Raw genomic sequence first — 25899 nt, 5'->3', positions numbered from 1 at the left:
AAGGCAGTTTTCACCATCCCTCCGCGGCAGGCGCAGTAACGCAAAGGCACACAAAGAAGCTATTTTTAAAATACTTTATTTTCTTTAAATATTAATACGGGACATTACAAAAGAATAAAGAAATACAAAAAAACCGCTATAAAACCACTCGGGGTCTCCCTGAAACGGAGAAAAACCCCAGAGGCGCTCCTCCCAGCCCCGCTCTCACCTGCCAGCCCAGCCCACCTCCACCAGCAGCCTGAGTTTTTTTGTATTTGTTTTAAAAAACACACACACACGTCGGGGGGGGGGGGCAAAGAAAGGCATCGTCTTAACCATTCAAACTGGTTGGTAAGTTCAACACTGCGTTAACAGTTTTAATCTCCTGGGAGAGAAAAATTGCACATTAAAAGGACCCAAAGTGTGAGGTTCTGTACAGCTATACAGGAAGCAGCAGCAGCCGCTGCGCTGCGTCCAGACTCTCTGCCCGACCACAGGGCAAGTCGAGGGTCAGCTCAGGAAAAAAGCCAGGCTGAAGCAGGCGGTCACTCTGCTCGCCGCCACCCCTACCCCCCCCGGGGCACTGCTGTGGGCAGTCCAGGCAGGCGCCCCCGTTTCAAGTCAGAGAAAGCAGCTTCTGGACAGGCAAAATGGAAGTCAGGGATCCCAAGGTTTTGGCACCACATTTTGTCAGGGGGGGGGGGTTAACAGAGGGGGGCAGGAGAAAGGGTGCTTTTGCAAAACAGCGTCAAAACCCTTTGGAAGTCAAGCCCACTTCACTTCCCTGCGGGTGGAGCAAAGTCTCAGCTGGAGAGGATAAGAAACGCTTCTCTGAAAATGTCCCTCTGAAAAGTTTTTTAAAATGCAGCCTCTAAAATAAAGCACCACACAAGCAGGTCTCCCGGCGACTCTCCTCCTCTTCCCCACGCTGGCCTGGCCCTTCCAGATCTCCCTGAAAAATGGCACCCCCATACCCCTAGACACGCACACATACACCTCCCTTCGGACCTCTCCTCGGACCCTGGCTCTGAACCTTGAGGCCTACGTAGCTTGCGCCCTTCTCAGGCCGGCTCTTCCCATCCCCAGCCCCCGCAAAAAAAAAGGGAGCGCTCAGATGAACCACACCGGACAGTAGAAAGCAACCCTTGCAAAGTTTCTATTAAGCGTAAAAAAACCCAAAAAACCAGGAGCCGCCAAGCCAAGCAGGCCTCGAGCTCCATGGCAAATGCGGCAAGTTGGCACAGCGGCTGGAAGACCCACCCAGGCAGGTGAGGTTGGCTCCACAGAGCCCAGACGTCTCGTGGGCTCCAAAGCGAAGGTGGCGCGGGAGCAGAGGGCAAGAGCAGGCCTTCTCCGTTCCCCACGGAGGCACAAAGCGACGGAGGAATGGCACCGTGGGGGCCCAGTCCAGGTGCGGATGGGCCCTGCTTCTGCAAGGCAGGATCGGACGGCTCCTTGGCACGTTGCCCAGTGGCAGCCAGAGCACAGAGTCGCTTAGAGAAGTCCTCAGACCGTCCACAGGAAGCAGGAGAGAAGTCCGGGTCCTATTTACACCGGAGCAGGTTGGGGGTAGCCACGTCCCGGCTGCTTGTCAAACTGCCCAGTAGAAACCCTCCAGGAGCGGCGAGAGGGGTCTCGAGGCTTGTGCCAGGCTCAAGAGGGAGGGAGAGGGGGAGAGAGCGAGTGGGTGGGTGCCAGCCGGGCCGTGGGGCAAAAGAGGGAGTGCGCACACAAGCCAGGTCAGAGCGTCTCTTGGAAAAGGAGGACATGGGTGGGCAGCCAGGGGCGCTTCCCCCTCCCCGTGCATCGCGAAGGTCGAGTGGACCGCAGCACCCGTGCGTGAAGTATTGCTGCTCGGAAGGCAAGGTGGCCGGCCTGGCAGGGAGGCCGGGGGCCGTCCAGCCCGGAGGGGGGGCCCTAAGAGCAGGGGAGGTGCTGCTTGAGGATCTGCCGGGTCTGGGGGGCTATTCTGTCCGGGAAGCGGACTTTGAACTCTACGATCAAGTCCCCGCGCTGGGTGGGCACCTTGGGGAAGGGCAGCCCCTCGCCACGCAGTCTCTTCACGGTGCCCGGCTTGATGATGTCGTTGCAGGGCAGCGGGATGACGCGCCCGTCCACGGTGGGAATGTTGACGGTGCAGCCGCACAAGGCCTGCAAGAGAAGGAGGAGGAGGAGGCAGGGTTAGGCCGGGCGCAGGGCTTGCAACAAGGAGAAGCGCTGCTCATGCACAAGTCAAAGCAATACGGGTGACATGCAAACACCAAGAAACATAGAGAAGATTAAATGCTTAGAAAATTAAAACAATGCAAAATATATATCAAGACTCAGATAATAAAAGCGGCACAGCTTTATTTTAGGCAGGCTCAGGGAATAGCCACCAGGTGCACACAATACCTGCTTTTTTAAAAATGCACTTTCTTTCAGAACCTTTCTATTATGTCGCCCCTGAACCCCACCTCAAAGGATCAGAAAAGGAAACATCTTGGGGGGCAGAATTGTGCAATTCCAGCCTGCAACCTGCACTGAGCCCGAGCGAATGAGCCAGCACAGGCTAAATTTAGACAGGCTTTACGGCTTAATCCCCAGCAAGGGAACCAGAACTGGGGGGGGGGGGGGGGGCGGCCGTGGCTTCCAGCGCCTGCTCAGCTGTTGCACACACAGTGGCCTTTGCCCGGCTGGCAGCCAGCAGCCTCCAAAGCTCATGAAAGCAAGAGTCCGCGGGAGGGGGCGGCTTTGGCTTTCAGTCCTGGGGGGGGGAGCATGCTACTTCCAGGAAGTTAAAACTTTCGAGGATCCTCTTCTGCCAGCTTCAAGGATAATGGTCTGGAAGGGCGGAGGCAGCAGAGACCGTCCTCAGCCAGGGCTATTTTTACCTGCCAGCGCAGAAAGAGAGCGGCCAAAGGATCTGCCCTGACCCTGACCAGTGTGGGGAAAGAGGAAGGTGGCAGGGCGCTCCCTTCGGCACCCTCCTGTCTCTCCCTATCCCCCATACAGTATTTTTCGCTCCATAAGGCGCACCTGACCATAAGACGCACCTAGTTTTCAGAGGGGGAAAGCAAGAAAAAAATATTCTTTAAAGGGAGCGCTGAGCAGAGCCTGTCTGCATCCCAGGCTCTGTTCAGCGCTCCCTTTCACGAGCAGCACACACACTCCGTGTGGCTTTTTAAAGGGAGTGCGGCTCTTGGGGGCTTTTCCGGGAGGTGGGGAAAGGGACTGAGGGGCTAAGCCAGAAGATAAAACAGCAAGAGGGAGCACTGCGCAGCGATCCCTCTCGCTGTTCTGGCTTCTAGCTTAGCCGCGCAGCCTGCATTCACCTCATAAGACACACACACATTTCCCCTTACTTTTTAGGAGGAAAAAGGTACGTCTTATAGAGCGAAAAATACGGTAATTGCACAGCAGGGAACATAAAACTGGCTGAGTCTCTCCGCTTTGGAGCCAGCCTAGGCTGCCCTTTGCCTCTCTCCCAATGGGACCCTGAGGAGCAAGCCTTGAGGTTCCGGGCTGCTCTATCTCCCCAGAGACTCTGCTAGGCTTCCCCAGGTACATCAGAGGCAGCTCCTAACTAGGGACATGAAGTCGAGGCCTTAAGGCAGCCTTCAGAACATAACTGCCCCCTGTGGAAGTGAGTTCCAAAGTTTAACGACAAGCAATGTGCTTGCTTTTATGCTGCCTTCTTCCTGGGAGACAGATGTTGCGCTCAAAGGATGAAATAACGGCGAGATGTTGCATCAAGAAGGAGTCCCGTCCCACCTTCCGCCACGTTAGCCCAGCTGCTTCGACAAGAGACCAGGTCAGATTGCTCAAATCACCTGGTCCTGGTGGCACCTTGCAACTGGCTGGCAGTGCCCCAGGCTGCATATGCCAATGTTTAATAGGTTTTTTTATTTTAATATTCTGTTGGAAGCTGCCCAGGGTGGCTGGGGAAACCCAGCCAGATGGGCGGGGTATAAATAATAAATTTATTATTATTATTATTATTATTATTATTATTATTATTATTATTACGGGGAGAAAGAGATGCAGCTGCCTTACTTGTTTCCAGCCCCATTCTGTCCTGTTCAGACCCCTTTAAAGCTCTCCCTCAGGTCTGTGGGTCCAGAGAGACGTATCCCATGGCCCCACACACCAGCCCAGAATTATCAGTGTTTCGGCTTGGAAGCCGCTGTGTCTCCAGCTCCGCCCCCCCCCCTTCCCAAAGAGCCACCCGCAGACTTTTAGGAATGGATAAATTTGTTCCAGCCCACAGTATCTCCGGGAAAATCCACACGCCTTGGGGCTTCGCCCTCCAACGAGCACGAAGGAGAGAGATTTCACAGCAGATACCCAAATGGCCCTGACTGGCTCCCACCCAAGAGGAAAAGGTGGAGGAGGAAGGCCAGCTGAAGAACTAGGAATGGGAGATTGCAGGGGGAGAAGACCAGACAAGCTTGAAGCCCTCAGGCAAGCCAGTCCAGCTCTGCCGCTGAGCAAGAGGGGGGCCCCAGCTTCCTTGGAAAGCCCCTTTCATGCCGTAGCGAGGCTGAAGATCACTTGTCTCTTGACACCGTGCAGAGTGCTAGATGACTTCCAGGGAGATGCTGCAGGTGGAGCCAGAGGCTTTGCTATGCAGTTCAGCTCCCTCAGAGGCTTGGAGAAAGTCTTCCTTTTCTCTCCCAGCCTCTCCCAGCGATGCAAGCCAGGGCACTCGTCTTCCCAACAGCCCTGCAAGGCAGCTTAAGCCGGGAGGGAGGAGGGTGCCCAAGGCCACTCCATGAGCTTGGGGGCCAGGGATGCGGGTACAACGGCTGTGACCCAATCCCACCATCACAGCCTGATCCCTACGCCAGCTTCTTAAACGTATTTCCTATATGCTGCACAGGGTTTCCCAAACTGGGGTCTCCAGCTGTTGTGGGACTACAACTCCCATCATCCCTAGCTAGCAGGAGCAGTGGTCAGGGGTGATGGGAGTTGTAGTCCCACAACAGCTGGAGACCCCAGTTTGGGAAGCACTGACGCTGCATAAAAGGCAGGAGCTTGTGTGCCAGTGCAATTGCTTGGGAAAGGGTGAGAGCATAGAATAACTTGGTGTTGGTGGGAGAGAGGGGGGAAAGGTGAAGACTCAGGGGATCCATTGGGATCCTCTTGAGCCCCCTCCCCACCTTTCGAGCGCCAGAGGCATTCCGTCTCCCCCTAACTTGCCCTCCGTCTCTCTCCTTAAGAGGAGCACCCAACACGCGGCTCACATCTTCAGCCAGATTCAAAGGTTGTGCAAAGACTGAACTACACACAGGCTGAGGAATCGGGAGAGGAGGGTAGACTTGCAACAAAAGGCTTATTTTATTTGTTTCCTTCAGACAAAGGCCCGTTCTGTGGGGAGGCGGTAAACAAGTCAATCTTATCGCTTCCTTTAACGGCTGCGACCTTGCAGTATCTTTCAAACAAAGGGGAGAATCGAGGAACTTTCTACATATCTCGATTTCATTTCATCTCCTGATTTTGGAGGAAGCAGCATCTGGAAGGCTTGCCCTCGCTCTGCCTCTCTTTGCCCAGGCCTACTGGAGTCTGCCGGAATCATGGAATTGTAGAACTGCAGAGTTGGAAGAGACCCCCAAAGCTCATCTAGTCCAACCCTCAGCAATGCAGGGGTTCTTCAAACCCTTCTAGGGTAGGCTATCCTCTTTCTTTGGGAAGCTTCACAGATGCCAGGCTGCCTGCCTGCCTGTACACCTCAGGGCATGAAGCTTCCTCCCGAGAAGACATGTTGCTTCACCACATATCACAGAAGGGACCTCGAGGGTCATCCAGCCCAACCCCCAGCAATGTTGGAATCACAGCCGGCGAATCCCTGGCGGAAGGCCTTCCGCCCTCTGCATGAAAAGTGAAGGAAAGCCCACCACTTTCCCAGCTGCGCTGTCAAACAGCCCTTGCTGCCAGTGCACCCTTTATCCCAAAGGAATTGCACCCTCCAAAATCCTGGACAATGCAGGAAAGGGGCTCCCCCCACAAACGTCAGCCTTTGGCAGGACGGAGTGGGGCAGCAAACAGCAGCGTTGCCACCAGCCCCTGCCTTCCTGTGCCAACCTCTTGTCTGTGGCACCAGCAGCCCCACGGGGGACGCGCAGAGCCCCTACCCCGCCCTCCTCGGCCCAAGGACGCACCTCTTTCAGACTGATCATGGCCGTGTAGATGATGTTTGTCCCGTCCCTCCGGAAGAGCGAGTGCGGCTTGTCCTTCAGGATGAAGACGATGTCGGCGGGGATGTTGTCGGGAGTGGCGTCTCCTTCCTTGGGGAAGGTGATCTTGGTGCCCTCCTTCCAGCCGCGCTTGATGACGATGTTCAGGATCTTGTCCTCCGTCCGCATGGTCCGGCCGTCCGGGTTCAGCCGCCGGCGGGTGATCTTCATGCGCTTGGTGGCCCCGTGGTAGATCTCCTCCAGGGACACCTTCAGCTCGTGGACCACGGGAGGATCCTGCACCTTCCGGCGCATGTGGATGGGCTCCGGGTGGCGGCGGTGGACGCCGTTGAGCCCGTTGAAGCCAAACCGGCCAAAGGCACTGAAGGGGTCACCGCCATCATCGTCGTCGATGTCCATGTCGTCGTGGTCGAAGCCGTTGAAGACCCGGGAGCGGCCGCTGGTGAAGAAGATGTCGAAGGGGTTGGAGCCCCCAAAGAAGGAGGCGAAGGTGGCGTGAGGGTCTCCGTGGAAGGTGTAGTGGAAGGTGTTCCCAGAAGTGCCCGATGAGCCGCCACCAGTTTTGAGCCCTGAAAGAGATCACCAGAGAGAGAGCAGGGGACAGTCAGGCAGGTGCTCTGGAAAGGAGTGCTAAAAACAGACCAAATTCACTAAGAGAAGCAGGATTGGGCAGCCTGAATTGGCCGGCCAAGAACCTGGGAGCACATCTGATGGCCCCTAGCCAGGACGGCTCTGCTCTGCCTCCACAGCTCCTGAATACCAGGTGCTGGAAACCACAGGAGAGGAGAGTGGCTCTTATGCTCAGGTCCTGCTTGTGGGTTTCTCATCTGGGCATCTGGTTGGTCCCAGGAACAAGAGGAGGCTGGGCCTCATCCAGCAGGATCTTCACAGGTTCCCCAGCGACAGGGCCAGGAACCCAACAGTGCAGGACCCTGAAGCCGTGACCCCAGGGCGCTGGTCCTTTGCCTTTCAGCAGAGCGCTCAAGGGCCTTGAAGACACCCTCGTTCCCCATGGCCTGACCAGACCACACGTTTTGGAATGGTTTTGCACCACAAGGAGCCCGGGTGAGAATCAGGGAAACTGAGATTACAGCTGGCATAATTTGGTACTTCAGCACAAAGCCAGGTATAAGGAAGGAGATTCTGACTAAACATCTGGAGCAGCAACTGTCTGGCGGTAAGAGCTGTTGGACAGTGGGACAGACTCCTGTGGGAGGTGGTGAACTCTCCTTTGTCAGAGGTGTTTAAGCAGAGATTGGATGGCCACCTGTCGGGGATGCTTTAGTTGATATTCCTGAATAGCTTTTAAAGTTTAATAGATTATTGTATTTTAATATTCTGTTGGAAGCCGCCCAGAGTGGCTGGGGGAACCCTGCCAGATGGGCGGGGTGTAAATAAGTTGTTGTTGTTGTTGCAGGGGGTTGGGCTAGATGACCCTCAGGGTCCCTTCTAACTCTACAATTCCATGATTCGTAAAGTGTGCAGGCAGGGGGGCTTCCTCCCCTCTAAGCTACAAGATGAGCAAGGGTTATTGCAAGAGCAGAGACTGGAGGGAGGGGGGGAGGCTGGATGCTTCCAAGCCCAACAGGAGATCAGGCGGCAAGACGAAAGGCCCAGGGGAGAGAGACAGGGGTGCCAGGAGCCCAGAACTTGGGGAAAGAACAGGGAGCTTGAGAGGCTGCAAAGAGGAGCAGAGCCAGGCCAGCACTTTCTGGGTCCCCATTTAGCAGCCAGCCTGCAGCTGCAAAGCTTTTAATAGCAAGACATTCTAGCGCAGCATCCTGCACAGCTCTGGCCCCACCAGGGAAGAGGACGGTGCGTGGCCAAGAGAGCTCTCTGGCCTCCCAGAGGGCCTGCTCCCCCTCCCTCCTTAGCAGCCAGAGCTTTCAGTTTAATCCCATAACCACTGGATCCCAGAGAGAAAGCATCTAAATGGGGCCGGGTTCTTCTAAGGACTTCACTTATTCCCTCAGGAAAGAGAATGGCAGCTTTTAGCTGAAATTACAGCAATTTCACGTTGTCAATCACAACGGTGACCTCGAGAGACACACACCCAAGTCCCAGGAGGCGGCACAGAACACCTGCCAGATCCCAGCTTTTATTTCCAGACCAAAGCTGGAAGCCAGATGCTCCTTCTGGCATCTCAAAGCTTCCCCGGGAGAGCATCCCATCTTCCTCCGGCCCCTCGCCACACTTTGGTCACACGTTAAAAAAAGAAGACTAGCCCTTAAGTTGGCAGAGAAACTGCGGAACTGCAAGGAGGTGGAGGAGAGAGGGAAGGAGCCAGCAGAACGCCCCAAGAAGTCACGGCATCAGCTACTGGCCCACCCCCAGGAGCCCCCAAACCCGTTTCCGTGTCCCCTGTCAAACGTCCCCTGCTGCCCCTCCAAATTAGTTTGCAAACTATACTCCAGAAGCTAGATTCACATAGAGCAAATGCATACAATTTCACCCAATCCGTGTCACTTGTTCCGATCAAAGAACATGCATTTCCAGGCCAGAATTTGGATAAACTCTGCTGGAGGTTGTTTATCTGAGACCTTCTGCTCAGCAAGTCCTGGGCAGGACCGGCTGATTAACACGACTGCTATTCCCAGCAGTTCCCTTCCTCCTGCAGAACCTGACATGTTCCCTGCCAACAGCCTGGGTTTGCTTATGAAACAAGGAGCTATTACTAAAATTGGGAAAGGCTCTCTCTCTCTCTCTCTCTCTCTCTCACACACACTCACACACGGCAGCATGTACTGAAAAGGAAGCGGAGGAGAAGGAGAAGGCATGAGCCAAGCCTCAATTACGCCACAGGGAAGATGTTTGCACCCACAGATCACGGTGCCAGTGCATTTCCACACACTCCGGGTGGAACCAGGTCCTTGCAAGCAGCGCCATTAAAAGCGCCAGGTTCTCCAGGGAGCTGCCGCCAGCTTTTCCCACAGCCCAGGCCCACAAGGGGGCTTTCCTCCCCACTTAGCCGCCTGTGCCGCACAGGTGAGTGAGGTGCCTCCACAGGTGCCCTTCAAAGGTTATCACAGGGAAGCAGGCAAAGACACTCTCTCTGGCACATCAGGCCAGAGGCTGGATTTGGGCGTCTTGAGCCCTGCAAGCCTGCAGCTAGGCAGGGAGGGGCTGTGGCCAGAGGCAGGCTTAGACCCCCACCCAAATAAGCCGCAAGCTCCCTGGCCAGCCAAGAGACCCGGCCACCCGCTTACCTTCTTCCCCGTACTGGTCGTAGACGGCCCGCTTCTTGGGGTCGCTCAGCACATCGTAGGCCTCCGCAATCTCCTTGAACTTCTCCTCCGCGTTGGGGTCCTTGTTCTTGTCCGGGTGGTACTTCAAGGCCATCTTCCGATAGGCCTTCTTGATCTCGTCTTCATTGGCTCCGGACTGGATCCCCAGCGCTTTGTAGTAGTCCTTCCCCATGTTGGTGGTGGAGACGGTCCCGGCCGCCGCCGCAGACTCTTTATTCCTGGGGTGGGAGAGGAGAGAGGGGGAAAGGGGGCGTCAGAAAGGACTCCAGGCCGACCACTGAATGGCTCCTCCACACCCCCTCCAGCCCCAGTCAGTCCGTCCACACGGCTGCCCGCTAACTCAGCACCAACCTGCGCTACTGAGGGGGGGTGGGATTCGAGGTTCTAGCGCCCCAACGTCCAGGCCGGGTCCTGGGGGAGGCCTCTCAGAGCTCTGCCAGCCGCTGCCCCTCTGGATCTGTCAGCAGTTTGGGTTGGGGGAGGGATTTTTAAGGAGGTTGACTCACCCTCCTGCTGCACAATTCACAGGGGCAGAATGCAGAGCGAGCGAGAGAGAGGGGTGGTCACTGTTGTTATTTGGAGGCAGCACCACGTGACGCTGTAACTGGAGAGGGTGGCCGGTTTTGCCAGGCCACAAATAGGTGTGCAGGGAAGGAGCCTTGGGAAGGACAGAACTGGCGGCCCTTGGACCGGACAGCGGAAAAGCAGCTGCCATGCGTATGTCGAGGGCAGCGTGCGGCCAGGGAGGCGGCAGGCGGCCCTTCCTAGCGCCTGGCCGGTCTCAGCGTTTCCAAAAAGGGGAGGAAGAAGGCAGGGGCAGCGGAATGTATTCAAAGCAGGCTTCATAACGAAGCAGAACGAGAGGTTAATTAGCCAAGGAAGGATTCCTTCCCCCAGCTTTTCTCTCTCCCTTCTGCGCTTTTGCAGATTGCCTTAAAAGAACTTTTTAGAACAATACAGCACTGGGAGTTCACGCGGGGACATGTTCCCACCATGTACCAGCAGAAAGACGGCAGAGGATGAAGCTGTTAGACAGAGACATCTTGCAATGGGGGGCGGGGGGGGAGTTATTTTTAAAAGTAAGCGCCAGCCCAGCTGAAGCGAGAGGAGAGCCTGCGATTTGCAGAGGGAAGCCAGAGGAAGTGACCAGGAACCCAGAGAGGACACACCCAGGCAAGCAAGGGGGCATGTCAGATCTAAGGGACGGTGGTCTTGCTTTGCCAGAGCTGGTCAGCTTCTCACTGTCCACCCCACGCAAAGGTCTCAGACCCACGTCCAGACAGGTCCTCTTGGTTTTCAGGCGCTAGAGCAGACAAAATCCTTCACAAAAGGGAGTCCAAGACTCCAAATTCCTTCCTTTGCAGAACTTCAGAATTCAGGCAGGGATCCAACTTCCTGTTGCTACTTCCCCTCTCTTTCCGCTGTTTGCAAAACTCTGATGAACTTCAAGGGCTCTCTCACCAACATGCACACAACACCCTCCCTGCCTGTCCCTCTCATCCCAGCGTCTGAAACGGCCACATCACACCCTGACCTCCGAATAAGATGCCAGGTCAGCGACTGCCCATCTTGGGCCAAACCAGAACCATCTCCGGGGCCCCCCACCCAAAGATGCAAAAGTCTCCGGCAGGTGCAGGAGGAGCTGCTTCAGCCACTGCCCCACCTGCAAATTTCCTAGTCAGAACTGGTTCCCAACGACCTTCGCATAAGCAGGGGGGAATTCAGGGGGAATTTTGTCAGGAAATGCTAAAGCACCCATTCCCACTCAACTGCTAGACTGATGAAGTTCACAGTCTTCCCTATATTACATTTTTATATATATAGATTGCACACACACACAAAAACACAAAAGCAGGAGTCTTTTCACAGAGACTGCACCCGTTCCAGCCCTAGCAACCATCGACTGGATGTCTGCCAAGAGATTCACACACACAGCACGGAAACAACCTCCTCCAAAAAACTGAACAGCTCTGTGAAAGTCAAACGTGAGGCCGTAGCAGGAAAAAAACTCTCCCATTCGGCCCCCGCCTCCCTGTTACCTGCTCAGCTCATGGCCCCCCACCCCGCCAGGTTCCTCGGGGCTTCTTGGGGGAGTCCCTCACCCCAGCCTCCCACACACCAGTAGTGCCCTCCTTCCTCTCTCCCCAAAAATGTTCCTCTGACAAAGCAACCAAGCGCTCCCCTGTCCCAAGTTCCTCCAAGAGGCTCCAGCGGCACCTGGGGTCACAGGATGAAACACCTGCAGCCACTTTTAATTTGAAACAGGTCAGGTCTCTTGCCTGTGAAGCAAGTCACTGCTATGCCCAATTCACAGATAGGGAACTGAGGCTGATGGAGTGATTGCGGCCAGAAAAGACAAAGACTTGGGTCTCTGAAGCCCAGGGTCTCTCCCTGCCATAAGCACCTGAGAAGAGCATCTACTGGATCCGGCCAAGGGCCCACCCAGTCCAACATCCTGGTCTCACAGTGACCAATGGGGTGCCCATTATGGGAATGAGCAAGTTGGCCCAAGCACAAGGGTCGCTCTCTCCCCTCCTGGGGTTTTCAGCAACTGGGGTTCGGAAGGCCAGGAGCCCTCGATAGCCCCCTCCTCCATGAAGCTGCCCAGTTATCTTTTTAAGTCCTCTAGGTGGCTTGCCACCGCTGCCTCCTGGGGCAGGGAGTTCCATAGGAGATGATAGGACAAGCACAGGGCAGAGTGGGGCAGTTTGGGATAAGCTGCAAGGAAATCTTGAAGCTGCTCTGGGATACAGAAGGACAGGGTCACAGTGCCTCCATCAGCCAGCATACTTCTGCCAGGCCCCAAAGTTCCCCGTATATTTATCTCCCTTTCCTCGTTTAATCCCCACCACAGCCCTGCAAGGTGGGCCAGGCCGAGAGGTAGCGACCAGCCCAGTGAGCTTCGGCCCCCAAGGTCTTGACTCCATCAAGGTCACCCCGTGAGCTTCATAGCAGAGTGGGGATTCGACCCCTGGTCTCTCCTGGGCCCTGGTCCCACACTCCAACCACGACACCAACGCTGACTCTGACGTCACAGTTGCAGACCCCTCTGGCCAGGCAAAGCCCCCAAGACGCCCCCTTCTGCGTCCGCACGGCTGAGCCCCTCCTTCTCTGCCGGGCAGAAGGTTAAGGGACCACTGTGGGTGCCCCCTTCACCGCCAGCCCCACAGCTGCTGACACATGGCGCCCAGAGCACCCCCCCCCCCACATCACACTCAGCCCTTTCCCGGAGAAGCATCTTCTGAAGGGTAAGCCAGGAGACAGAAAGAGAGTTGCTGACACAGAATCAGCCAATTCCCTCTGTTAATTAGTGAGATCACTAGCTGGAAATAAGGCTCCAGCAGGTGGGGGCAGCGCTGACGGGGCTCCTCAGCCCCACTCATCATGGTGGGAGTTTCTATTGTTAGACACGCGGGGACCACGGAGGGAGGGGGCAGGCGCACAAGGCGGCCCACGGGAGGTGGGCTTGAAATGCCAGGCTGCATCGGGAGGAAGGGCATTCCCAGGCCAAGCGGCTCACCTGGCGGCAGGTAGCAGCTCTGGAACACACTGGCAGCAAGGAATGTGGAATCCGCGGCGGCGACAGTTACAAGCTGCTGCTGGAGCAGACGTTTCCCTGCCCAAGTCTCGGGGGCTTGGCATGGCAGCTCGACAGGGACTTCACCCACAGGAATGAGGCTCTGGCGCACCACCAGGGGCCAGGAACAAAGGCATAGACTTAGGCTCTAAGGGGAGAGCATCTCCTTGCTCCCAGCCTGTCTGGGGTGGTGTCACCTTGCAGAATTAAATTTGGCCCAACCTTTCTTGGCCAGGATTCCTGACCACCGCTGGGGATCGCCAGTCAAGCAGGGGTTGGACTGGATGACCCTTGGGGTCCCTTCCAGCTCTACACTTGTACGTCTTCTCTGGAGAGGGAGCCTCCAAGAGCTCAGCTCCACTTTGGACCACAGGGGCCTGTGGCTCACTAAGCAGCCATGCACAGGTTGCCTCTGAGCGGCCCACCTGTATAAGCAACCCCTGGGTGTTAGGCTAAAGGGCAGCGGGCGAGATCCAGGAGTTGCACCCAACACCCCCTGCGGTGCTGCAGGAGAGCCGGGGCAAAGCCCCCTTGGGCAAACCTGGATGGGGCAGGGGACAAGTACAGGGGCAGGAGGGCCGGGAAGATAGAGTCCCCTTCCTCTTTCTCATCTGAACTACAAACCACCTGGGCTTCCACTGGTGGAAAGGGGGGGCTGGAGGAGGAACCGCAGACTCAGACGGGACCCTTAAGGGGTATGTAGCCCAGCCCCTGCAATGCAGGAAGGAGGGGTGGAAGGGAAGCGAGGAGAGACTCCCCCCAGCCTCAGCAGTGACCCAGCAGGGCCGATCCTGCCCGCAGCTCCCCCAGCTCGGAAGGGCATGTGGAAGGGCCCCCCTCCGACAGGCACCACAAGAGCGGAGAGAGCTTCTCTGCGTGGGGGCTGCCTGACGTCAAGCTGCAGGGAAGACTGCCAAGCCTCATAGGTCACCGTGCGGCTCCACCATCCTCTCGGAGCAGCACCCCACACAGATTTTGGTAAAACACGACTCGGTCCCTGGATAACCCCCTCCCTCCCACCTGGAGGCAGATGCACAGTTTCAGCAGTGCACGCCTGAGTGTGCTTCTCAGAAATCCCTGGGCAGCACAGCCCTACTCGAGCGGAAGGGGGGCAGGAGCCCATCCCCCCCCCCAAGACGCACACAAAATCACACACACCAGCCACAGATAAATCCACACACAAAAGCAAAAGGCTGACTGGAGTCAGTCTCTGCTGGAAGCCAAAGGGGAAATGCAAGGCGACCCCAGCCCAGCCCCTTTGCAAAGGGATCCGGACCCCCAAGACCACCCACTAAGCAGCCGGTCCCTCTGAAGCACAATCACTATGCATCTCCAGCCCCTCATCCTGCCCCCACCCTGGGCAATGCCAGAGCTGGGTCAGGCGGCCAGGGAGACCCTCTGATCCTCCGGCAAAGGGAGCGATGGGGGGCAGAAGAGCGGCACAGGCTGTCCTCCTCAAGCTCCCCATCCATCGCTCTCCACAGCAGATGCCAGACGCCGCACACGAGACAAAGATGGATGCCAGCAGACAGACCACCACCCAAGCATGGCAAATGCAAGCAGGCAAGGCAGGGCGGCCAGCCACTTACCGAAACTTCACAAACACATTCATAGCCCAGGCGCTCATTTTTAAAGGCTCCAGCTTGATCCGGAACATGGCTTGCGGGGCCTGGAGCTCCAAGATGCAGTCGCCGCTAAAAGAGTTGCCCAGGAATGGAGGCAGCGGCACCTTCACCACACCAGCCAGGCTCCAAAAGCAGCCCCCTCCCCAGAGCCAGGAGGAAGAGCCGGCCAAGCCGGACAGGGCACCTGGATGCACACCTGGACTCCAAGCCAGCTGTTCAGGAAGAGGGCGAAAGACTCCCCCCGACAGAGGGAATTTGGGGAGCAGCGGCAGTTCACAAGGCAGCAGCCTCCCAGAAGCTTCCCTTCCTGCGCTTTCCCGCAGCCCCCTCCCTCACCGCTTGCCACAGAAAATGCTCAATGAAATCACTCGACAGTCAGGATTCCTCCTCTAATTGGTTTCTCCGACTGAAAAGCAGACCTTACCAGCCTTCCTGCCCAGCTGGGGGGGGGGGGTCCTCTCGCCCTTCTGCTCATCCTCGGAGGCTGAGCAGCAGGTGCACAGCCCCACACCGGGCAGCCTGTTGGCGATCTTCCCCCCTGAAGGACAGAACGGGGCAGGGAATGGGTGGCCAACTCAGCCCCCAGAGTCATCAGGAGTCGGCTTGGCATCTTCAATGAACCGGCGTTTGAGAAGTTTGAGAAGAAGGTGCCCAGTTCTTAAGCCTAAGTGGGGAGACAGTCCACCTCTCAAAAACCCTCTCCTCACCCCAGAATGCATACTTCAATCAAGGCTTCCACACAAGAGACAACCAGCTCAAAGCTAACGCCGTCCCTGCGAGGTCCACCAGTGTCAGAGAATGCCCAGAAAAGTGACTCTTGCTTGGCGCTGGGTGAAGTTCAGCATCCGCAGCCCTACAGCATCCATCCCTGAAACACATGTCAAAAGCACCAGCCCCACGCTGACTCCCGAGTCTAACTAGCACCTGTGCATGCAGTCACTCCACTTCCTGAAACTCTGGCGCCCAAGTGAGCGCAAGTAAGCAGGAAACCTCACCGCTGAGGAAAGAGGCAGCTCCGGACGACCCGGGAGCCGCTCTGCTCCAAAAGCCACTCTCGGCTGCCGCTGGATGCCCATCCGAAGTCCCGGCAGCAGCAGCAGCAGCCACAAGGAAGAGCCCGAGATATCCCCGTCCAGGGATCCCTCCCGGTCACACTGCCCGATCACCTGGTCCGCTTCAGAGTCCCCAACACCCAGCGGCCACCCCAGGCAGACAAAAAAAAGCAAACAACAGCCACACAATGGTCCTTCTCAAACAATCCACAGCCGTCCCCTGAGATTCCAGAGAAGCCCAGACTGGACCAGAGGACCAGATGTCCCCAGAGCTGACAGCGGCTCCTCTGCCCCCTAAACAAAGGGGCATTTCACCCACCACCGAACCAGAGGCAGGCACAGCCGCCTGGCCCCGACCCCAAAGGGATGCAGCTGGCGCCGGACCCCCGGGGAGGAGGGTGTTCTTCCACATCCCCTGCCTGAGGACGGGCAGGGAGAGCGGAGTCCCGATCCGGAGAAGAGAAAGCGGGTACCTCTCCACGCGGCTCCAGAAGAGCAGAATTGCTGGCATATCAGCGGAGGGAGTCACTCGTGGTGGTGGTGGCAGCAGCAGCAGCAGCAGCGCTCAAAGCCCAAGTTTGGTCAAGGCGCGCAGAGTGTGCGGGAGCGAGCGAGCGAGCAAGGGCTGGAGCGCGCACAGGCACCCGCAGGCAGGCAGGCAGGCAAGGCAGGAATGCCGTGCGCTCGCTCAGGCGGGCAGAGGGACCCTTCCAGCGCCGCCAGCGACGACGACAAAGACGGCAGGGAGTCAGCGTGCAGAAATGTCATGATTACACTCCGGGTGAATCATTGCCAGCCATGCCCACCCGGTGCCCACACAGGCAGCAGCGCCAGGGGAGAGAGAGGGAGCCGGCAGCAGCGGCCGCCCCCAGACCCCTCCCCACTCCTCCGCCCCCTGACACCCTCCCCCCACAGCAGGAAAGTCAACTCTCGCCCCTCCTGGCAGCTGGCAAAGGCCCTCCAGACGCCCCAGGCTCTGCCCCACTTCGCAGCTGGGACTGGGGGGCGGGGGAGGCGTCCAGAGGCATCATGTCAGGACAGACAGGGTGGAAGAGGAGGAGGGGGGAGTTTGGCTGGGCTGGGGGGACGACATCCCCAGGGCCCCCCCCAGGAGACCCCCCCCAATTGCCCTGCTCCAGAAAGGGGAGGGTCGTCCTCTCCTCCCCACTCCCCTCCCCCGCAGCAGGGAAGTCAACTCTCGCCCCTCCGGGCAGCGGGCAAAGGCCCTCCAGACGCCCCTGGCGAGGGGGTGCTCTGCCCCACTTCGCAGCCGGGACTTGGGGGGGAAGCGCCCCGAGTGGGAAGCGGAGGAGACGTCCATGGGCATCATGTCAGTTTAGCTGGGCTGGGGGGAGCGACATCCCCAGCCCCCCCCAGGAGACCCCCCCAACCAGCAAGGGGAGCCCGGCCTGGGCGAAGTGGGTAGGGGGGGGGGAATTCCCTGGGGGGCTTGATCCGTCCTCCCCCCCCCCCGGCCCAAGGAAGGGGGTCGAGTTCCAGCCCCCCCCCATATCTCCCCACGGGGGCGTCGAGGGGCGGGGCCAGAGCCAGAGCCCCGCCCCTGCTTCTCGCCCCTCGCCCCGGGGGCCGCCGCCTCCCCCTCCGAGCCAGACTCACCTCCGTCCCGTCCCGTCCCGTCCCGCCCGCCTCCCTCCCTCGGCCGGGCCCTCTGGCGCGCGGGGGCCGGGCGCCCGCCCCTGCCTAGCAACGGCCCGCTCCGGCGCCGCCCTCGCGCGCCTATTGGCCCCGCCCGCTGCCCATCTCGACGAGACGCCGCTCCCTTTGGAGAACGAGGGGGAGAGGCTCCGCCCCCTCCGCTCCGCCCCGCCCCCGCTCCCTCCCTCAGGCTCGCTCTCTCTCTCTCTCTCCCGCTTCCTCGATTGGCCTCGCTGCCAGCCAGTCACGCCCATTCTCGGCTGTCATTGGTCTCTAGGAGACCGGGGCGCGGCCCCTCCGCGTGCGCCCTCGCCATTGGCCGGAGCTGCCTCGCGTGCCGGTTTCCGACCCGCCCACCCGGCCGCGGGAGGCTTCTGGAAGCCCCGTGACGTCACAATGGGGCGCGCTCCAACCAGGGAGCCTCCGGCGGGAGGCCACGCCCACCGGGCGGGCGGGGCGCCACGTGGGGCGCCGCTGCGCGCGAGTAAAAGCTGCCCGGCCAGGCGGTCTCCTCGCCCGACTGGGGCTCCGCGCGAGCCTGGCCTCCGGGCGAGCTGGCGCAGGATCGTGGCCTCGCAGGCCGCTTACTCGCGAGGAAGCCGCCCTGGCCCCGGCGGCCCTTGCAGGGTGCATTCGTGAAGTTTGCGCCTGCAAAGGCTTCGTCCTCTCCATCCCGTGCGAGTCCCGGAACTCCTGCTGCTGAAAGTGGATCTCTGTAGGGCGTGAAGGAAATGAGCAGCTATCTTATCTTTAAAAGACATCTGAAGGCAGCCCTGTTTAGGGAAGTGTTTAATATTTAATGCTGTACTGTTTTTAACATTTGATTACGAGCCGCCCAGAGTGGCTGGGGAAACTCAGCCAGATGGGCGGGGTATAAATAATAAATTATTATTATTATTATTATTAAGCAGGTTTTTTTGCTCCAAGTAGTTCCAGGCGGTACACGTTTCCCCACCACCACCCTCATTTAATCCCCACAACAACCCTGCGAGGTAGTGGTGGTCGTTGCTGTTCAGTCGCGTCCGCCTCTTCGTGACCCCCTGGACCAGAGCACGCCAGGCACTCCTGTCTTCCGCTGCCTCCCGCAGTTTGGTCAAACCCATGCTGGTAGCTTCGAGAACACTGTCCCACCATCTCGTCCTCTGTCGTCCCCTTCTCCTTGTGCCCTCCATCTTTCCCAACATCAGGGTCTTTTCCAGGGAGTCTTCTCTTCTCACAAGGTGGCCAAAGCATTGGAGCCTCAGCTTCAGGATCTGTCCTTCCAGTGAGCACTCAGGGCTGATTTCCTTCAGAATGGAGAGGTTTGATCTTCTTGCAGTCCATGGGACTCTCAAGAGTCTCCTCCAGCACCAGAATTCAAAAGCATCCATTCTTCAGCGATCAGCCTTCTTGATGGTCCAGCTCTCACTTCCATACATCACTACTGGGAAAACCAGAGCTTTACCTATATGGACCTTTGTTGGCAAGGTGATGTCTCTGCTTTTTAAGATGCTGTCTAGGTTTTGTCATTGCTTTTCTCCCAAGAAGCAGGCGTCTTTTAATTTCGTGGCTGTTGTCACCATCTTCAGTGATCATGGAGCGCAAGAAGGTAAAATCTCTCACCGCCTCCATTTCTTCCCCTTCTATCTGCCAGGAGGTGATGGGACCAGTGGCCATGATCTTCGTTTTTTTGACGTTGAGCTTCAGACCATATTTTGCGCTCTCCTCTTTCACCCTCATTAAAAGGTTCTTTAATTCCTCCTCACTTTCTACCATCAAGGTTGTGTCATCTGCATATCTGAGGTTGTTGATATTTCTTCCGGCAGTCTTAATTCCGGTTTGGGATTCATCCAGCCCAGCCTTTCACATGATGAATTCTGCATATAAGTTTAATAATCAGGGAGGCAATATACAGCCTTGTCGTACTCTTTTCCCAATTTTGAACCAATCAGTTGTTCCATATCCAGCTCATGTCCTTAGCTGCATTTATATAGCAGTTTTTTTTGCTCCAAGGAGTTCCAGGCGGCGTACACGTTTCCGCACCACCCCCCTCATTTAATCCTCACAACAGCCCTGCGAGGTAGTGGTACACACACACAAAGGCACCCCAGTGCATTTTATGGGCAAGTGTGTGGATTTGAACCCTGGTCTCTCTCAGGACCTTTTCTGGCACTCTAACCACTATGCCACACTGGCTCTCCACTGTGACAGCGAAGCAACAGCTAAACAGAAGGATGTTCGGATGGGCCAGTGTAAAAGCCCCCCCTAAGCTGCTCCTCTGGCTTCAATGACCTGTGGCTGAATGTAGGGGAAGGAGGCACCCCAGAGAGGCCCCAGGGTTGCAGCCAAGCCATTGTGGCCGATGCCCTGCGCTGCGTCCTGATCTTGGTGCCAGCTTTGACCCTGGCAGCAGCCGCCTGTGGCACTCTTTGCCTCTTGCTCTCCCTTCCATGTAATCCAAAAGAGCTGTGCCTCTTTGAACGGGTGAGTTTAGGAGAGCCAAGGCAGCCTGCACCACCTGCCTCTTGGGTCAGAGGAACGCCAGGATGGACCAGAAGTCATCCCTTTGTTTTTAACAATTGCACAGAATCCCACAAGCAGCATTTGAGCGCAAGAGCAGCCCTCTCCACTCCTGCAGTTCCTAGTATTCGGAAGACGCATCACTGCCTCTGACTGTGGATGCAGTGCATAGCCATTGTGGCAAGGAGCCCCCGATAGCCCCCTGATCCTCCATGAATTTGTCTCGTCTTCTTTTAAAGCTGCCTAGGCTGGTGACCAGGGACGCGGGTGGCGCTGTGGTCTAAACCACAGAGCCTAGGACTTGCCGATCAGAAGGTTGGCGGTTTGAATCCCCACGACGGGGTGAGCTCCCGTTGCTCGGTCCCTGCTCCTGCCAACCTAGCAGTTCGAAAGCACCTCAAAGTGCAAGTAGATAAATAGGTACCACTCCGGCGGGAAGGTAAACGGTGTTTCTGTGCGCTGCTCTGGTTCGCCAGAAGCGGCTTAGTCATGCTGGCCACATGACCCGGAAGCTGTATGCCGGCTCCCTTGGCCAATAAAGTGAGATGAGTGCCGCAACCCCAGAGTCGGTCACGACTGGACCTAATGGTCAGGGGTCCCTTTACCTTTACCTTAGGCTGGTGACCACTCCTGCTTCCTGCCTTTCTGCATTCTACATAGGACAAAGAAGCAACAGACACAAATCCAGAATGTTTCTGTCTCCCTGGACATCCTGCTGCCGCCTGGAAAGTTGCCTTCATGCAGCAGAGCGACTTGGAGCAAATTGGAGCTGAATTGGAGCAAATAACCAAGTGGGATTCTGTTCATTGGGGACTGAAGGAAAATAATGGCTTCCTGTCCCCCTTTAGGTGTTAATTTGCTTAGCAGCAAATACAGTTGTTCTGCCACCAATTACTGCAGGTCACTGCTTAATTTGCATAGGTCTAGCCTGTAATTGAAGGGTCACAGGCTGTACTTATTTGCTATTATGTCCCATTGTTTACCATTCTCTCACCTTCCAACTCAGAATGAGACCAACGCTCCACGCATCTGGTGATGTGGACTCTAGTCATAGTAGTCTATTGTGCGGTAATAAATCTCTTCCCCTTTATTGCTACATAAACATTCAATGGAAGACGGTGCATTATTCTGCCAGGGATGAATGAAAAATGGCCCCTTTTGAAAGTCTGCCTTGACGTCGTTCCTTTCAAATCCTTATATAACAGTACAGCATAAGGACATAAAGAGGAGTGGGAAGGATTGGGCCAAATGTCCATCAACACCTGTATCCTGTTCTCACAGGGGCCAACTGATGCCTCAATGGGGAACCGACAAGTGGAAACTGGGTGCAACAGTACCCTCCTGACCTGTGGTCCCGAGCAATGCCATTCAGAGCCTGCATACTGCCTCTGACAGTGAAGCACAGCCATCCTGGCTAGCAGCTGTCAATCACCCTCCCCTCCTCCATGAATTTGTCTAATCCTCTTTTAAGGCCATCCTGGTTGGTGGCCGGCCATCCCTGCCTCTTGTGGCCACGAACTGTCTGCTGTGTTATGAAGGACCGACTTTTGTCTATCCTGAAAGTTAAGGATGCAGAGGCCGTTCAGCTCCTGGCACAAATAGGATTCAGTCCAGTTCTGCCAGAATCCACAGGAATCTGGCTTTCCTGCAGGAAGTAGCGAGCGAGTGCCTGGATCTTACCCTGGCATTTTGGCAGAGGGCAGGATGAGGCTAGCAGAACAACAGACGGGATGCCCAGCAGTCCCAAGTTTTTACACTGGGCAACAGGAATAGACCTGGCAGAGCCCGTCAGACCTGTGCAGCCAGGCAGAAAGAGAGTTGAAACAGAAGGGATTGCGTCATGCAGGATGCTCTGCCCATCCCAGAATATGCTCAGACATGGGCTTCTGGCGGCCTCAAGGGGAAGCAGGGCCATCCCAGGGGAGCAGCTGCTCCAGAGAGCACCTCATCTCTCTGAGGACGCCTCCTGCCTTAGAGAGAAATCCACACGATTTCTGGATCCCATTGATGGTCATGGAGCTACTTGGAATTTGCTCATGGTTCTGCCAGCAACTCCACGACAAGGCTGGGAAAGGGTGGTGCTTGCATGTTGTGTACACATAGATGCCTGCCGTTCCGGATATGTTTTCCTTGCCCCGTCTATGTGGTGATGAGGGTGACCATGACACAGATCATTCCCAAGTGATAAGTATTGCCTCCGCTCTGTAAACAGAGTTTTAAGAGACTGGCTCACAGCGCTTGCAGAATGACAGAATGCCTCTTCCGAGGCAACCCTTTTCCTCAGGCACTTTCATGCTATTTCAGAGCAGGCACAAACATTGCTGACATGTGACAGAAAGCAGAAATGAAGCGTGTTTTTCTTTTTAAAAAATTGAATGTACATGCTAGCCTGTATTAATGCTATGTTTATACTGCAGACACCTACAAAAATCACCTCCGTTGACAAGTGTGAAAGTGGTCTAAGCATTAGATCACCACAGCTACACTCCAGTTCCTAGTCCAGGTTCTACCCTAATTCCAACCTAAGACTGGACGGCACCCAGAACCAATAAATTCACCATTCTGAAATTTTGCTCCAGCATTCTGTGTCCAAGAGTACCCAGCCAGACACCATGAAATGTGAAAGCACAACTCGCTCTCTGCTGCTTTTTATCCCTAGCAGAGCCTGACTGTCCCATCTACTATTCAATGCACACAGGCAGGGGCTGTTACTTGGAAGGAAGACAGAGAAATTTGTTCAGGCAGGGAATGGTACGGGCTCAGCAGCAGACACAGGGCTGGCTCTTGTCAGCAATTCTGCTGCAGCATTCTGCACCAGCTGCAGCCTTCAGCCCAAGCAGGAGGGAAGCCCCACGCAGAATGCATTGCAGTAATCCAGTCTCTCATTTTGAAGAGGATCTTGTTCTGAAGTGTGGGTGCCACCACACTAAAAGCTGTGTGAGACATCCACAAGAAGAGCCTCAGTCAATCCCTTCAGTGTCCAAGCTAATAATAATAATAATAATAATAATAAATTTTATTTATATCCCGCCCTCCCCAGCCGAAGCCGGGCTCAGGGCGGCTAACAACAATAAAATAGTACAACATTCTAAAATCATTTCATTATAAAATTAATTCAAATCAAATTGATGACAACCATTAGGCTAAAGTTCTGTGAAGATTGCCAAAGGAGGGAGTCAGGCTGCGCCCTGACCAAAGGCCTGGTGGAACAGCTCTGTCTTGCATGCCCTGCGGAAAGATGTCAAGTCCCGCAGGGCCCTGGTCTCTTGGGACAGAGCGTTCCACCAGATCGGAGCCACAGCTGAAAAAGCCCTGGCTCTAGTTGAGGCCAGCCTAACTTCTCTGTGGCCTGGGACCTTCAAGATGTTTTTATTTGAAGACCGTAAGTTTCTCTGTGGGGCATACCAGGAGAGGCGGTCCCGTAGGGACGAGGGTCCTAGGCCATATAGGGCTTTAAAGGTTAAAACCAGCACCTTAAACCTGATCCTGTACCCCACCAGGAGCCAGTGCAGCTGGTATAGTACCGGATGAATGTGATCTCGCAGCGAGGACCCCTAAAGGAGCCTCGCCGCGGCATTCTGCACCCGCTGGAGTTTCTGGGTCAGTCTCAAGGGCAGCCCCACGTAGAGCGAGTTACAATAATCCAGTCTGGAGGTGACCGTCGCGTGGATCACAGTGGCTAGGTCAGGGCGAGAGAGGTAAGGAGCCAACTGCTTAGCTTGGAGATGAAAAAATGCCGCCTTTGTTATAGCTGCAATCTGCGCCTCCATGGAAAGGGAGGTGTCGAAGATTACACCCAAACTCTTAACGGACGGTGCTGGCACTAATTGCGCCCCCGCAAGAGATGGGAGTTGCCCCCCCCCAATCCCATATCGTCCCGACCCAGCCGAAGGACCTCTGTCTTCGAAGGATTTAACTTCAACCGGCTCCCACGTAGCCATCCAGCCACAGCTTCCAAACATCTGATCAGTGTGTCTGGGGCCGAGTCAGGATGGCCGTCCATCAACAGATAGAGTTGGGTGTCATCAGCATACTGATCAGCTAGACAGACACCCTCTTTATAATAAATGAAACTGCAAGCTCTTTGGGGCAGGGACCTGTCTTGTTTCCCCACATTGTAATGAGAGCCAGTGTGGTGTAGTGACTAGAATGAAAGACTAGGACCCAGGAAACCAGGGTTCAAATTCCCGCTGGGCCATGAAGCTCGCTGGGTGATTTGGGGCCAGTCGCTGCCTCTCAGCCTAACCTACCTCACAGGGATGTTGTGTGGATTAAATGAGGAGGGGACCAATCATGTAAGTCACCTTGCGCTCCATGGAGGGAAAAGGTGGGATATATACACATTGAATAAATAAAGTGTCATATAAGCTTAACAACAAGAACAATGCAAGCACATTAACTGGCAGAATCTTCAAATTCACTTGGGCAACCAGGGCAACGTTCCCAGAGGCTTAACCCATTAGGACCCAACTGCAGGATCCTTCACAGACACAAGGGATGCAGTCTGTGGCAGGATCCCTCGGAAGAGACGCACCAGTGGCCAAACACCGCAACCCTTCCACACACAGATGGACACCCTCTGCAACAACTGCAGCCTTGCACTTGAAAATCTCCCCAAATCCCCACTGGCAAACTTTAGCTGCTTAAAAACCCCTCCAAACTCACAAGTAAGTCCTCTTCCTGCTTCTCCTTTTGTGGTGGGTCTGGCAATTCCTTGCACACTCAATTTAGTGCAGTCAGGGGGGTCCCCGTCCTCTTTTTTCAGGGGGGGTTTCGGCTGCCCCAGATCTTTCCTGGATGTGGCTCTCGCCTCCCGGTGCCCTTCTGCCACCTTCTGTGCCCAGGTACATAATCACCGCCTCTCCTCCTGCCCTGGCCCTCCCCTGTCACATGGACTCTGGGCTCCACTTCCCAGCTGCTCTGTGGGGCCTCCCCATTGTCCAAAGGGGTGGCCCCAAGTCTCTCATTGTCACCAGGCAGGCAGGCACCCTGGAGAGGATGACACCCCTCCTTCAGGGTGACGTCGGGGAAAAGAGGCTGGCTATTTGCCACCTACAGGATGTGAGCAAGTGCCATCAAGGAATCCTCTCATCTTGCTGACATGGAGTGTTTACGGGATGGGCTCCTCTTGGAGCCGGCAAGGTAAATATTTTCCCTGGATTATCAGCTGGGATCCTTGAGTCATCTCGGTTGGAACCCGTCACTGGGTCCGCCCAAGTCTCCAAAAAGGCTGCTGCACCCAGAGAAGGGGTGGCCGCATCCGGTCTCCATGGCAACCGCTTGAAGGATGCTTTGGTCCATGGTGACATGCAGTTCTGGGCTGCTCAGCCCCCTCACCCTGGACTGAAATCCATTGAGGAAGTCAATAAGGGGGGCGGCAGGTTTGAGGCCTAAATGTTCTCAATAAGGAGCAGCCCAGCAGGAGGCTCAGAGCCTTTCAAGCAAGGCTGGCTGGCTGGATTTCCATTCAGAAAGAAGGCTGGGAGTTCAGGCTGAAAGCAGGCGGTTCCAAGAGCCTTCCCTGAGGAGAGGAGAAGACAGGGGAGACTTCCAGGGGCCAGACACAGAGGGCCACATTTAGACCCTGAGCCAGAGCTTCCCCACTTCTGCTCAGGCATTTGAGTCTTCTACTCTGCAAGCAAGTCCTGCTCTCACCTTCACAGATTGCCAGTGGCACAATTTTTCTGACACTGGCGAGAATCCTTGTTCTCTGGCTGAGGTTTCAGGTCAAGAGAAGCCTGTCTTTCTGGCTGGAGCTCTCCAGGCACACCAATGGCACAACCACAGAGTGGTTTCCAACTCTCCACCAGCCCTTCCGCCTGCAACCACACAAAGCACCCCTTCCAAAAGTGGGGGGGAGACTTCCCAGCTGCAAACGTAAAGCCTGGTTCATGGAACCAATGTTTATCCCAAAAAAAAAATACACTCCTGCACAAGAACATAAATATAGCTTGCTGGATCAGGCCATTGGCCCATCTAGTCCAGCACCCTAATCTCACAGTGGCCACCCTCTTTTAAAGCCATCCAAGGAGGCAGCCACCGTCACCACCTTTTGTTAAATCGTGGAACTCCCCACCACTGGAGGCAGCC

At 56.1% G+C, this 25899-nt stretch overlaps 1 protein-coding gene across 8 annotated transcripts; it reads right to left on the bottom strand.

Moving 5' to 3' along the window:
* Positions 1 to 60: 60 nt before the first annotated feature.
* Positions 61 to 24545, bottom strand: DNAJB5 (DnaJ heat shock protein family (Hsp40) member B5). Of its 8 annotated transcripts, none has more exons than XM_080973574.1 (4): positions 24475 to 24545; positions 9362 to 9618; positions 6120 to 6724; positions 61 to 2130 (listed from the first exon to the last, which is right to left on the bottom strand). In XM_080973574.1, exons 2-4 carry the CDS (start codon positions 9570 to 9572, stop codon positions 1897 to 1899), a joined length of 1050 nt encoding a protein of 349 aa, XP_080829700.1. In that variant the 5' UTR covers positions 9573 to 9618; positions 24475 to 24545; the 3' UTR covers positions 61 to 1896. The 8 variants fall into 8 exon arrangements, with proteins under 8 accessions (XP_080829700.1, XP_080829699.1, XP_080829697.1 ...); XM_080973573.1 differs by lacking the exon at positions 24475 to 24545 and adding an exon at positions 17272 to 17364; XM_080973571.1 differs by lacking the exon at positions 24475 to 24545 and adding an exon at positions 16128 to 16496.
* Positions 24546 to 25899: the final 1354 nt, after the last annotated feature.

Source organism: Podarcis pityusensis (genome assembly GCF_964106645.2).
Source record: "Podarcis pityusensis genome assembly, chromosome: 11".
Lineage (NCBI taxonomy): Eukaryota > Metazoa > Chordata > Lepidosauria > Squamata > Lacertidae > Podarcis > Podarcis pityusensis.
The sequence above is the reverse complement of the archived record's forward strand: the minus strand, read 5'-3'. Positions and strand labels throughout refer to the sequence as shown.